This window comes from Bufo bufo, chromosome 1 (genome assembly GCF_905171765.1).
Source record: "Bufo bufo chromosome 1, aBufBuf1.1, whole genome shotgun sequence".
NCBI classification, from domain to species: Eukaryota; Metazoa; Chordata; class Amphibia; order Anura; family Bufonidae; genus Bufo; species Bufo bufo.
In genome coordinates, this window is record NC_053389.1 from 812,669,954 (window position 1) to 812,684,788 (window position 14,835).

Here is a 14,835-nt window from a genome sequence, read left to right on the forward strand (position 1 = left end):
TAGCATAGTGATCAGGTACTTCACATGGAACGCACGGTGTTTAGTTTCAACCCAGCAGAAAGTCCTCCCTGTGGAAGAGGTGTGTAGGAACATTCTAGGTGACCTGGCGAAGGTTCGCTCTCTTGAGTGCGAGAAGGTGGGTACGGATGGGGTCTCTTACCTCTGGAGAGGCTTCACCTTTGATGTGCCTTAGCCTCAGTAGCACTTTTCCTGGTGTTGGGCTGAGGCTTTCACATTAGGTTTTTGTTTTGTATTTAAGATGAGTTTTTGAAGAAAGGTTTGCAAATGACTGAACTTGGGCCTTCGGGTGGATTTTAACATTGGTTTGTATAGATTGATATGGTTGTTATAAGATGTATATATTGTATGATAGGGTAAGTGGGGTGTAGTTAGGTTGGGTGGGATGGGGTGGGGGGGTTCATATTTTTGTGTGGGGAGACCTGCATCCAGCCCTGGACTATGCGGACATAGGAGGACATGAGGCGAGGGGCTGGGTGTGGGTGGTGGTGGAAGGGCTGGCCTCATGGAGGGACAAGAGGCGGAGGTTGGCCCTGGGTGAAGGTGATGGGATAGATAGATTGGTAGGGTTAGTATAGGTTTGTTTTCTCATATATGTGTGTAAAAAAAAAAAAAAAAAAAAAAAAAAAATTAATTTAAATTAAAAAAAAAAAATAAATATAAAAAAAAAAAATAAAAATAAAAAAAAATTATTAGAGTTATTTGATATTTCTGTTATGATTATTTTATGTTTATTATTTTTTATTGTAAGAAGTTGTAATTTAGTTTCTGTTCTGATTAATTTGTATAAATTTGTATATAGTCAGGGCTCAGCCGGATCGGATGTTTACGTTAGGCTAAGTTTCATTTTCTCCATTTTTTTTAGTAGGTATGAATGAGATAGTATGCATGTAGCTGGGCCAGTAGGGTAAGTGTATATACTTTATACCTTGTTTTGAAAATTTTATGGCAACGTTTTTGTATTTTTGTATAAAATTAAAAAAGAGTTCCTCAGTATCTGCTCTTATTCTGTATACATGGACACTGCACAGTACCACTACTCCTGTCCTGTATACTGGGTGCAATACTCAGTGTGCAGGAGCCAGTGGACGGGTGTGGTCGTGTTTGGAGGAGCTCCTGCTGATTGTCCAGCCGCTTCCAGGGATTTTTCCACCTTTCCCAGCCCAGGCCCTGCCTCTCTCTCCCCAGGGAGGTGGTGGGGTCCTGGGCAATGAAGCGACTGAAGACCCAGGATCCTACTTCCCGGGGTAGGCCGGCGGGAGGTAGGGGAGGTGAGCTACCGGCCTCAGTTCCATCTTCCGCCTCGGGGGTCAGAAGATCCAGCAGGAGTGGTGGTGCAGCGGCCCCTGCAGCCCCCGGAGGTGAAGCCGTGTCCATCGCCGGCAGTTCCAGGAGGGCGGACAGTAGCCCTCCAAGAGGTACGCGGAGTGCTCCTGGGGATGGGACGGTTCCGGTTGAGGCTGACTGGGGCAACATGAAGCCCCTGGAACTAATCGCCGTTTACAGCTCCCGGATCACAGCCTACCTCCGGGAGTACGAGGAAGCGAATAGGACCCTCAAGAAGGTGAGGGAGAACCTGAAGCTTGAGAGGGGGAAGGTGGACAAAGCAGCCAGAAAAAACAGGCCAGAAATATCGAGAAAAATAAAAGTCTTAAAAGAAGTGATTAAAGAGCTGCAGGAAAGAATGGGGGCCATTCTGGATAACAGTGGTCCCTTTAAGGAAAAACTCATGAACGATGAAAGGTTCAATGAAATGGCTGGAAACCAAAAGCAGCAAGAAGATGACTCCTCTAGTGAGGAGGAAGAGTCGGACATGGGGGGGCAGCCTGCGGAAACTGGCATCACCACAGGTATCACCGCAGGTATCACCGCAGAGCAGGTATGCCTGCCCCCCACTAGTTCTGACGAGGAAGGCGAGTACAGTGAGAACAGCGGAGTTGGGGGGCAGCTTATGGCCGAAATACGCCACCTGGAGTCCCCCAAAATTCGTGAGGACATTCGCTTTGGTGACGAATTGCCTGAAGATGAGCCAATGGGAAAGAAGAGAAAGGCAAAGACATTAAAGCCAGAGGTGAGGTATGTCTATGTGACCCACCCTGCGTGCCCTGGGCCAGCTGAAAAGCCAGCTCAGGGCACGAACCCCACCATCCTTCCTGGCCCGGTCTCTGCTGTGGGATCGGTGCGTAGGAGTGGGGAGACAGATGTGGCAAAGATGGCGCAGGACGCCGTCCCTGTTTGCGGTAACAGGGGCGGTGAGGAAAAGCTGGAGGGGCCAGACAGGAAGGCTCCCGGGGCGGGCGGCGAGGGGGACACGGTTGTTGGTTGGATGGCTCCGCCCGCCTCTGCTGGGGCACTGGACAAGTGCCAGGTGGAGGTGCGGCGGGGCGATGTTGCTGCCACTGCCCCCCTTGCAGAGGTCGTTGCCGGGATCCCTGTCCTGGGGTCTGCCTCCTCTGCCCCGGTCTGCTTCGCCGCTCCCGTGCGCCCTGCAGCCCCCCCTGCCGGTTTTGGCATGGCGGTGGGGGACAGGGGGGCGGGGGTGGTGGGGACGGCTGTGGGTGGAGGGGGTGGGACCGTGGGTACAGCGGTGTCCCGATCCGGAGTTGCAGGGGGAGGGTGCAAGGTGGCTGCCTCCGCCCCTCCCAATTTGTATGCCCAAGTCCTTGCCGGGGTTCCAGTCTCCTCTGCCCCGGTCTGCTCCACTTCAGTCCCTTCCACTGGTATTGTCGTGGCGGCGGGGAGTGGAGGCGCAGTGGGAGTGGTCAGGGGTGGAGGGGGTGGGGCTTCGGATGTCCAGAAAAGAGCTCAGAGCAGTGTGTGTGTAGGCAGAGAGGGAGGGGGCGGTCCTGATGAGAGTGTGGTGCGCACCGCCCCTTCCTCCTGCACTGTCCGTCAAGTGGATAAGGCCGGCGTGGCTGGGACCAGTGGTTCTACAGCCCGCCGGCCCGAAAAATCAGGAAAGACTGTTAAAAATGTGTCCAGCAAGGAGATGCTGGACAAAACAAATAATGTGACCTCGGTCCCCTCTGGCCCAGCAGTGTGTGTGGGGGGAGGGAAGAGTGTGGTAGTGGCCACTGAAGAAGTGGTCACTTGTGTAAATACAGTTTTTGTTAGTGGTGTTGGTGTTGCCCTGGGCCCTGATGGAGGGGTGAATGTTGGAGGTCGGCCGCCCACTGTACAAGTGGCCGGTGCGCCTCATGTAGCCCCTTCAGAGGGGTCTGGAGTGGCACCTGCTGTAGATAGGTCTGGGGGGGATGGGGGTGGGCCCGGTCCGGCTGCCCCTCCTGCGTCGGTTACGCCTGGAAGAAGTTATGCTGGTGTGGTTGCCGGCGCAGGGGGGGAGGGGCGGTCCCCATTGTCCTCCCCAATACCAATGTCTGGTGACGGTAACTTGCAGCGGCAACTTCTAGAGGCTCTTAGGAGAGGGGAGAATTCCATTACAGTAGGGGGGCAGCAGGAGGATCTATCCTTCTGGATAGACAGGCATGGCCTGCGTGCCTTCCGAGAGCAAGGCGGGGGCGAGACCACCTGATCCTCACCCACAACCGGCCCCGGGTCAACCAGGCGGAATGTTGTCTGTCTGAAGTGGAGAGGCAATGAAGCGTGCCCTACCAGAAAGAGGGTGGCAGAGTTTCTCTTTCGGATGGGCATCAGGGCATGTGACATCTTTGCCCTGATACATCCGTATGGCACCCGGGAGTTTGATGTCAGTTTTGCCCGGCCAGAGGGTCTTGAACTTTTCTGGTCTGGGTATGAACTGGCAAAAGACCAGCCAGACTGGCAGGGGTTTTTTGTGCAAGCGATAACCCGCCAGAATGAGGTCAAGAAGGTGACCGTTCTCACCCGTAACGAGTCACTTTCTTGTGTTGACATCTTGACCTGGTTGAGCAGGTACGGGGACGTCCAGGGTCTTCCTAGCAAGAACCTGGATGAGTTTGGCATCTGGTCGGGTGCCTGGACGTTTCAGATTAAGTTGAAACATTCAGGGGGGTCGGTTTCCCACATACCATCATCTGCTTTCCTTGGTCGGGATAGGATCATGGTGTTCTACAGGGGGCAGCCTAAGCTGTGTTACAAGTGCGGCAGCCCTTCGCACTTCAGCGCCAGCTGCCAAGTGCAGAGGTGCGCGTTGTGCGGGGGTGAAGGCCATCTAGCTGCATCTTGAGGGCAGATTAGATGCAACCTGTGTAGTGAGCTAGGGCACCCGTTCAGTCGTTGCTCTCGCTCTGTCGCCAACGTGGCTCGTGCACGCGCGGAGGCGAGCCGGGAGGCCCCCACCGCCGAGGCGAGTGCTGGCGAAGGCGACAGGGCAGTGGGGTCGATGAAGAGAAAAGACGGCCCGTCCCAGCAGAGACGGAGGGAGAGGCGTCAAATGGAGAGGAAGCAGGTGGAACCCTGTCCTGGGGTGATGCCTGGGCCCTCCCAAGAGAATGCCTCTCCTAGAGCTGAGACCCTGGGGGATATCGAGGGGAATGAGGAACTCAGGAGACTAGACCGTTCCGAGGTGACTCTGTCCTCTTGCTACGAGAGTGCAACAGAGGGGAGTGAGACAGAGTCTAAAAGAATAAGAAGGAAACGTCTGACCAAAAAAAGATCTAGCCCGACTAAAAAAAGATCTAGCCCAGAGCCCCCCTGGACCTCTCTAATCCTGACTCTCTTCCCCTGGATGTTTCCAACCGGTACCTCACCTTGGATGAGATCTCCGCCTCCTCTTCTTCCGGGGAGGAGGTTCAAGGTGGGGAGCCGGAGAGGCAAGAGAAGGAGCCTCTGGAAGGGCCCGCGCCTCCCTCCGGTGAGGATGCAAGGTCCTCGGGAGGTGGGGCGAGTCCAGACGCTGGTAATGGGAATGACAAGGGTGGTGCAAAGGGGGAGGCGGTGGTGACTAATGAGATGGACACCACTGTCTCTCTCAAAAGAGATTGTGCCACCTTAGGGGGTAGCCCCAAGATGGGTAAGAAGAAGAACAAGAAGGGGAAGGGAAGGAAGAGGGCCGTCTAACTTAATCACTCTGTATGGCGGCACTCACTCCGTTGACGCTGGCGACCATTAATGTCGCCAGTATTAAATCGGATGCGGCTAGGTTTGCAGCCTTTGATTTTCTCAGCCGGGTTAAAGCTGACATTTTATTTTTGCAAGAGACCAGGCTGCCAGATTTGGCGGCTGTGTATAAAGCAAAAAAGGAGTGGAGGCGTGGTCCATCATATTGGTCTCTTGCGGCTGAGCCGTATAGCGGAGTGGCGGTTCTTTTTACCGCACCAGTAGAAAGCCGACGAGTGATTGAGATAGAAATGGGGAGGTGTTTGATTTTAGATGTCCTCATGAAGGGTCAAGAGCTTCGCCTGATAAACATCTATGGTCCCCAAACCAGGTGGGATCGGAAGCGTCTCTTTATGAGGATCAAACCTTTCCTTTTTACGAGTCGGCAGGTGGTCTTTGGCGGGGACTTTAATACAGTCACAAGGTCCCAAGACCGGGGAGGCGCCAGAAACCGGCTGGCTTATGATAGTGTATCCCTGAATAGCATAGCTAGCGAGGCTCGCCTGGTGGATGTCCACATTAGGCACACCCCAGGCCACGGTGGTTTCACTTATTATAGAGGTAGTCAGATTAGGTCTAGAATAGACAGGTTTTATTTAAAGGAGGAGACTACTTTTTCACCTTTAGAGGTGGTAGAGGTGGAATTCTCTGATCACTGTCTAATTATGTTCTCTTTGAATGTTGCAGAATCCCCCCAAATGGGAAGAGGCTATTGGAAGCTAAATTCGGCCCTCCTGGAGGAAGCAGAGGTGAGACAATCCTTTAAGGACTTCCTTCAGAGTCAGGTAGAGCTGCTGGATCTTTGTGACACTAAGTCTGAGTGGTGGGAGATATTCAAAGATCGGGTGGCAAAATTCTTCCGCCAGCTCTCGAGCCTCAGGTCCCTGGACAGGTACCGCTTGTATCAGGGTCTGAGGAGGAAACTCGAACAACTGGTCTCGACTGGAGGTAGCCGAGAGGATATCTCCAGGGTGAAATCTTTGCTTAAGAGGTGCCAGTACGATAGGCACACATCTTTGGTTTTTGAGAGGGATTTCGGGAAGTACCGCTCGCCCGACCCTTACAGAAACTGTAAGATGTCAGTGAAAAGTAAGTTGGTGACGGGACTGGTCGATGGTACGGGATCTCTGGATAGGTCCAGATCAGGGATCTTGGAAATCGTCAAGTCCTTCTACTCGTGCCTCTTGAGGAAGAAGGATCTGAATCGGGACAGGATTTCGGCTTTCCTGGCTGAAACCATCCCAAGAGTAGACCTTTCTATTGGCGTTTTGATAGAAGAAATCAGAGAAGAGGAAGTCAGCCTGGCGATCGAAGGGCTTGCCCTAATGAAGTCGCCAGGCCCGGATGGCTTAACATCCGAGTTTTATAAGACCTTTAAGGACTCCTTGGTTCCCCTCTTGATTAAGACATTCAATGAGTGCCTATCCTCGGGTGCTCTGCCGAGGTCAATGAAAAGGTCAGCTCTGATCCTTATATCAAAGGGTAACGATCCAAGCCGTATTGAGAATTGGCGTCCCATAGCGCTTCACAATACGGACAGAAAGATTCTGGCCAAGATACTGTTTAATCGGTTGGTGCAGTTTGCGCCCCGGCTACTGTCGGAGACCCAACATTGCTCAGTTCCAGCCCGAAGCACATTTAGTGCTGTGCTCGGTGTCCGAGAGGCAGTGGAACAGAGTAGGGCGGGTAACTGGAAGGGGTACATGCTCCTTAGATCAGGCAAAGGCTTTTGATAGGGTTAATCATGAGTACCTCTGGGCAGTCCTTCTGAAATATGGCCTGTCGGGAGGGTTTGTCGATTGGTTAAAGATCTTGTATGCAGGGGAAGAGAGTTTCCTGCTGGTGAACGGTGTGTCTGGCAGCCCTTTTGAGGTCGGGTCTAGAGTCCACCAGGGTTGTCCATTGAGCCCGCTCTTATACGTGTTTGAGATTGATCTTTTTATTAGGAGGATTAATCGTGGATTAGCGGGAGTCAGGATGAGTCTGGAGGAGCCAGAAGCCACTTTGAGGGTAGTAGCGTATGCCGATGACGTCACTGTTTTCGTGTCCTCGGGAGGGGGGGCGGAATACGTGATGTCGGAGGTAGAACGCTACTCGGAAGTCTCCGGGTCCATGATTAACCGGGATAAGTGTGAGAGTCTCTGGCTGGGAGGGGGTGATCCATCTTTCGGTCTCCCGGACACCCTCCCAGAGCCCCAGTCGTCAGCCAAAGTCCTAGGCGTTCAATTCGGCCATGGGGATTATCCCACCCAAAATTGGGACAGCAGGCTCACGATCGCCGCTCAGAAGGTTGACCAGTGGAAGGGTTGGTCTTTGACCCTCAGGGAAAGGGTGAACCTGATCAAGACTTACCTTCTCCCTTTGCTTATCTATTTGGCCAGTGTATGTGTCTTGCCAGAACCTCTCTGAACTCGGGTTTACAGTCTGTTCTTTCAACTGTTATGGGGGAATAGGCTGAACCTAGTCAAGAGAGAGGTGACATACCGTACGAGGAGATTAGGGGGGTTGGGTATGGTCAACCCAGTGGTGTTCCTTGTGAACACCTTTGTTAAGATCAACCTGGCAAACCTCTGGAAAGAGAGGGCTCCTCCGTGGGTAGTCTCTTGCAGGGGTTGGTTTCGGCCTTTCTTCCAGGAGTGGGAGACAGGAGGGCAAGTGAAGGATTTGCGTACACCTCACGGATATCTTCCGGCTTATGTCACCCCGATTCTGAAGGTGATCCGCCAGTGGGGTTTGGGAGTGAGGGAAATCAAGACCCAGTCAAGGAGATCCCTTGACGAGAGGGTCTTGTTGACCCACTTCTGGAAGCCCCTGGCCCTTAAGGATTGCCCAAGCCGGGATCTAGACAAGGGGTTACAGTTGTTAAATTCGGCAAGGATCCCCTTGAAGTTTTGGGACTTGGCTTGGCGCTGCTTTCACGGGAAGCTGTATGTAAGGGACAACTTGAAGTACAGGAACTCTGATGAAAGGGGTTGTCCCCGGGAGGAGTGTGGCGACATACTGGAGCACTTCCTGCTTCAGTGTCCCTTTAATACAGAGGTATACAAACGGGTGGGTGCATCCATTGGCTGGCCTAGGCTAGCCAACCTCTCCTATGCGGAATGGGCTTATGGAGCATTCAAAGGTTTGGGAAGAAGGGACCCATGCACAGCTTTTATAGTTAGCATAGTGATCAGGTACTTCACATGGAACGCACGGTGTTTAGTTTCAACCCAGCAGAAAGTCCTCCCTGTGGAAGAGGTGTGTAGGAACATTCTAAGTGACCTGGCGAAGGTTCGCTCTCTTGAGTGCGAGAAGGTGGGTACGGATGGGGTCTCTTACCTCTGGAGAGGCTTCACCTTTGATGTGCCTTAGCCTCAGTAGCACTTTTCCTGGTGTTGGGCTGAGGCTTTCACATTAGGTTTTTGTTTTGTATTTAAGATGAGTTTTTGAAGAAAGGTTTGCAAATGACTGAACTTGGGCCTTCGGGTGGATTTTAATATTGGTTTGTATAGATTGATATGGTTGTTATAAGATGTATATATTGTATGATAGGGTAAGTGGGGTGTAGTTAGGTTGGGTGGGATGGGGTGGGGGGGTTCATATTTTTGTGTGGGGAGACCTGCATCCAGCCCTGGACTATGCGGACATAGGAGGACATGAGGCGAGGGGCTGGGTGTGGGTGGTGGTGGAAGGGCTGGCCTCATGGAGGGACAAGAGGCGGAGGTTGGCCCTGGGTGAAGGTGATGGGATAGATAGATTGGTAGGGTTAGTATAGGTTTGTTTTCTCATATATGTGTGTAAAAAAAAAAAAATGTAAATTAAAAAAAAAAATTAAATAAAAAAAAAAATTAATAATAAAAAAAAAATAATTATTATAGTTATTTGATATTTCTGTTATGATTATTTTATGTTTATTATTTTTTATTGTAAGAAGTTGTAATTTAGTTTCTGTTCTGATTAATTTGTATAAATTTGTATATAGTCGGGGCTCAGCCGGATCGGATGTTTACGTTAGGCTAAGTTTCATTTTCTCCATTTTTTTTTAGTAGGTATGAATGAGATAGTATGCATGTAGCTGGGCCAGTAGGGTAAGTGTATATACTTTATACCTTGTTTGGAAAATTTTATGGCAACGTTTTTGTATTTTTGTATAAAATTAAAAAAGAGTTCCTCAGTGTGCAGGAGCCAGTGGACGGGTGTGGTTGTGTGTGAAGGAGCTCCTGCTAATTAGTGACAGACTTCCAGGGATTTTTCCATCTTTCCCAGCCCAGGCCCTGCCTCTCTCCCCAGGGAGCTGGTAGGGTCCTGGGCCATGAAGCGACTGAAGACCCAGGATTCTACTTCCCGGGGTAGATCGGCGGGAGGTAGGGGAGGTGAGCTACCGGCCTCAGTTCCATCTTCCGCCCCGGGGGTCAGAAGATCCAGCAGGAGTCGTGGTGCAGCGGCCCCTGCAGCCCCCGGAGGTGAAGCCGTGTCCATCGCCGGCAGTTCCAGGAGGGCGGACAGTAGCCCTCCAAGAGGTACGCGGAGTGCTCCTGGGGATGGGCCGGTTCCAGGTGAGGCTGACTGGGGCAACATGAAGCCCCAGGAACTAATCGCCGTTTACAGCTCCCGGATCACGGCCTACCTCCGGGAGTACGAGGAAGCGAATAGGACCCTCAAGAAGGTGAGGGAGAACCTAAAGCTTGAGAGGGGGAAGGTGGACAAAGCAGCCAGAAAAAAAAGGCCAGAAATATCAAGAAAAATAAAGGCTTAAAAGAAGTTATTAAAGAGCTGCAGGAAAGAATGGCGGCCATTCTGGAAAACAGTGGTCCCTTTAAGGAAAAACTCATGAATGATCAAAGGTTTAATGAAATGGCTGGAAACCAAAAACAGCAAGAAGATGACTCTTCTAGTGAGGAGGAAGAGTCGGACACGGGGGTGCAACCTGTGGAAACTGGCATCACCGCAGAGCAGGTATGCCTGCCCCCCACTAGTTCTGATGAAGAAATAGACTACAGTGAGAGCAGCGGAGTTGGGGGGCAGCTTATGGCCGAGATACGCCACCTGGAGTCCCCCAAAATTTGTGACGACATTTGTTTTGGTGATGAATTACCTGAAGATGAGCCGATGGGAAAGAGGAGAAAAACAAAGACATTAAAGCCAGAGGTGAGGTATGTCTATGTGACCCACCCTGCGTGCCCTGGGCCAGCTGAAAAGCCAGCTCAGGGCACGAACCCCACCATCCTCCCTGGCCCGGTCTCTGCTGTGGGATCGGTGCGTAGGAGTGGGGAGAAAGAAGTGGTAAAGATGGCGCAGGACGCCGTCCCTGTTTGCGGTAACAGGGGCGGTGAGGAGAAGCAGGAGGAGCCAGACAGGAAGGCTCCCGGGGCGGGTGGCGAGGGGGGCATGGTTGGTGGTCGGGTGGCTCCGCCCGCCTCTGCTGGGGCACTGGACAAGTGCCGGGTGGAGGTGCGGCGGGGCAATGTTGCTGCCACTGCCCCCCTTGCAGAGGTCGTTGCCGGGATCCCTGTCCTGGGGTCTGCGTCCTCTGCCCCGGTCTGCTTCGCCGCTCCCATGCGCCATGCAGTCCCCCCTGTCGGTTTTGGCATGGCGGAGGGGGACGGGGGGCCGGGGGTGGTGGGGATGGCTGTGGGTGGGGGGGGGGTGCGGCCGCGGGTACAGCGGTGTCCCGATCCGGAGTTGCAGGGGGAGGGTGCGAGGTGGCTGCCTCCGCCCCTCCCAAGTTGTATGCCCAAATCCTTGCCGGGGTTCCGGTCTACTCTGCCCCGGTCTGCTCCGCTTCAGTCCCTTCCGCTGGTATTGTAGTGGCGGCGGGGAGTGGAGGCGCAGTGGGAGTGGTCAGGGGTGGAGAGGATGGGGCTTCAGATATCCACAAAGGAGCTCAGAGCAGTGTGTGTGCGCACCACCCCTCCCTCCTGCACTGTTCATCAAGTAAATAAGGCTGGCGTGGCTGGGACCAGTGGTTCTACAGCCCGCCGGCCCAAAAAATCAGGAAAGACTGTTAAAAATGTGTCCAGCAAGGAAATGCTGGACAAAACGAATAACGTGACCTCTGTCCCCTCTGGCCCAGCAGTGTGTGTGGGGGGAGGGGAGAGTGCGGTAGTGGCCACTGAAGAAGTAGTCACTTGTGTAAATACAGTTTCTGTTAGTGGTGTTTCCCAGGGCCCTGATGGAGGGGTGAATGTTGGAGGTCGGCCGCCCACTGTACAAGTGGCTGGTGCGCCTCATGTAGCCCCTTCAGAGGGGTCTGGAGTGGCACCTGTAGTGTACGGGGACTGTAATGCCCGTCACTACAAAAGGGTCACTTGGTGTGCTGTCGTCCCCCCTTATTTATGGGGAAGTTGGTATATGTCATCTTTATAAATTGTCATGTAATGTAATGTTATGTATTTCCCTGTTACTGTGACACTTGCATGTACAGGCCTGCTAGGGGTGTCATTCCAGCTTCTAGTCACTAGAGGGAGCTAGAGAGCCCTAGTTTATATAAGGCCCAGACAGGGAAGCAAAAGTCAGTCTAGTTTAGAGCTCAGAAGTTTCTATAGCCTGAGGAAGCTGAGAGGGAGACAGAGGCAAAGCGCAGAGAAGCAAGAGGTACTCAAGATAACAGAGGAGGTACTTTATAAAGATAAAACCAAGGATATACGCCAGAGTTAAGGTATTGGGCCTTGGAGAAGATTTGCTATGTTCCAGGATCAGTCAGAGATAGAGTGCAAGCTCCTGTACTGCAAGTCCTGTGTGTTTAACACTCTGTAGTCACCTTGCTCAATCTGTATTGCCTGCATCAACCGTATTGAAAAATCGACTGTATGCAAAGGAACTGCGCTTCCGTGAATGTCTCTATATTTAAAACTACTAAAGTTGGAGTTCTGTTTTAACATCACGGTGTTCCTCATTTATTCCTGCTATCAGCAAACGGCGTGCCACCGTTTAATTGGCACTGGCGTCACGAACATTTTCCTCCCATCACCTGCCTATGCAGAGAGTCAGCCGTCTCAGGTTAGTGTCATTGCACTACTACACCCAGAAACTCTATTACACACAACTTGAGTACGCTGCACACCTGCTATAGATAGGTCTGTGGGGGGTGGGGGTGGGTCCGGTCCGGCTGCCCCTCCAGCGTCGGTTACGCCTGGCAGAAGTTATGCTGAAAATCATACCAAAAGTGTTCCTAAAACCTCTAAAAAGCACTGTGCAGTGTTGCGCTACCAAGAGGAAGAAAATCGCCACATTGGAGTGTGGTTTTGTGGACTTTTTACCATCCTGCTTGCTGTCAGTGAATGGACAGCGTTTTGCTAAAGATGGCCACCGGCCGCCTGGAGTAAAGTTTCCCGCGCTGCTGAGGACCTTCGTGGGCGGATCCCTGCAAAGACACAGAGAGTCCCGCCCCTCTTCATCATCGCACCGCCGCGGCCCTGCTTCTTCTACGTCATCGCGTACTCAGGACGTCCGGAATCTCGCGAGACTTGGCCGGCGCAAGCCCGGCGATACCAGTAAGCACTTGTAACCGGAGGGAAGGGGAGTGTTCCCGCCCCTTTATTCGCCAGTGGCCACCTCTCAATAGACTACCATGTCAGAACCGGGAGTGCCTGAGCAGCCGGCCCCGGGAGAGTTCGCGGCTCCTAATCATCCTACAGCCCCCAGCATGATGCCCTTTACCATGCCTTACTATTTCGGGGCCCCATGGTTCCCTCGCTACAGGGGAGAGACCCATACCCTAAGGGACTTTAAAGAAAAGTTGCTGGCACTATTCCGATTGTACCCTATAAATGCCGACCAGCAAATGGAAATCCTGCTGGCACAACTGGAGGGAGCGGCCCGTAGAGAAGTGTTATCCTGGCCTGCTACTGAGCGGAGTACTCTAGAGCAGATATTCACCCGCCTCAGGGCCACTTTTGAAACTAGGACTGCCTCAGAGATAAAGATGCACTTCTTTGGCAAGAAACAGAAGTCCGGTGAGTCCCTCCGTGACTTTGCCCTATCACTTCAGGAGGCTTTAGGGGCTGTAATTTAGATAGATCCCAAAGAGGCTGATAACCAGGACCAGACCCTGAGGGAACAATTTATCAACGGGGTGTCTAGTGAGCAAATAAGGACCCAATTAAAGATGCTATCCGCCCAGCACCCTAACAGTACCTTTCTGGACTTTAAAGAACTGGCTATAAAAATTCTGGGGTCCGCAGTATCTCCGGAGTTGAGCACCCTATCTGAGTCATCAGCCTGCAGGCCAAAACCGCTTGTCACTAACCGAGCTGAGGCCGGCCAAGCTGTTCAAGTGTCAGCTACCGATACTATTGCCATGCTGACAGAGCAAGTAAATCACCTCACTAAAAGTCTAGAGAAAGTGTGCAGAAAAATAGAGGAATGGGAAAAACCCATAATGACAGAAGAAGAATTCCTGTCACCTCCTAGGCCGTTCCCACCTCCTTACCAAGAGACTCACCCCAGGGATCCTGGGAGGCGTAATAGAAATCGCAAGCGGCCCGTGTGTACATACTGCAAAAAGCTGGGACACACAGAATCCACGTGCTGGCAGTTAAACGGGCAACCCCTGAGGCTGAGGACCACCCCTCGGGAGGTAGAACACTAGGTCCAGAGGATCCAAATTGGATGCCACGTTATGTAGGATCCCATCCTAAAATCAATATAGAGATCAACGGGGTCCCCTTTGAAGCCCTATTAGATACTGGGTCTCAGGTCACTACTATTCAGCTGCCTGCATTTGAAAAGTTCTGGGACACCAACCAGTTGACCCAACCGCCTGAATCCTGGGTGGAAATTATCGCCAGCAATGGCAAACCAGTAAAGATTCATGGATACTGGGAACCCACCCTGCAGGTGGGAGAAGTAACCCTGCCTCAACAGGGAGTGATCGTAGTACAGGCCGGTGACAGAGGAGGACATCCTGTCATTCTAGGCACCAATGTCTTCAAAAACTGTTATTCAGAAATACTTGCTGTATTACACCAGACTTTGCCCACTGCTTCCTCTGCATCCAGGAGGGTGATTCAAAAGACTATTACTGTGTTAAGTGCCCAGCAGAGGTTTGCTAATGGGAAAGGAGAAATTTGTACTGCCAGGATTAGTGATATTAAGCCTGTGACTTTGCCTCCTAATTCTCAAACTCTTTTATGGTGTCGTGCTGTCCTGGGAGTCCAAGGCCGAGATTATCCAGCCCTGGTAGAACCAATCCAGATGGAGGATTACCCTTATGTGAGAGCTGCCAAGTGCCTGGTGACCGTCTCCCAAGGTAAAGTACCTGTCCGTCTGATTAACCTGAGTGATCATCCTGTTGCGCTTACTAAGCATTGCCGTGTTGCCCAGCTGTCCCAGGTGTCCTTCCAAGACGTCATTCGTCTTCCAGTGACAGAAAAGCCGCCAGCTGCAGTCAGCGGATGTTCGCCGGTGACCCAGCCACAAGTGCCCTGGTGGGAAGAGCTCCATGTAGGGGACGAGACTACCCCCCGACATCAACAAGAAGGGATTCTACAGCTTGTCAAAGAGCACCACCAGGCCTTCAGTAAGCATGCTACTGACTATGGAGAGGTTAGTGCCATACAACACACCATACCTACTGGCTCTCATCCTCCTATCAAGGAGAGATACAGACCTTTACCGCCTACTTCATATCAGACTGTAAAAGAAATGATCCAAGAGATGAAAGACTCTAATGTAATCCGGGACAGCCGTAGCCCGTGGGCTGCACCCCTGGTCCTTGTAAAGAAAAAGGATGGTGGTATCCGTTTCTGTGTGGATTATAGGAAAATTAATCAAATAACCCACAAAGATGCATACCCA

General features: G+C 52.1%; 1 protein-coding gene across 1 annotated transcript; it reads left to right on the forward strand.

Moving 5' to 3' along the window:
• The first annotated feature begins 1,689 nt into the window (after window positions 1-1,689).
• On the forward strand, window positions 1,690-10,845 carry LOC120988983. Its single transcript, XM_040416816.1, has 3 exons — window positions 1,690-1,868; window positions 9,989-10,668; window positions 10,825-10,845. The coding sequence occupies exons 1-3, from the start codon at window positions 1,703-1,705 to the stop codon at window positions 10,843-10,845; spliced, it is 867 nt and encodes a 288-aa protein (XP_040272750.1). The 5' UTR covers window positions 1,690-1,702.
• The last annotated feature ends 3,990 nt before the right edge of the window (window positions 10,846-14,835 follow it).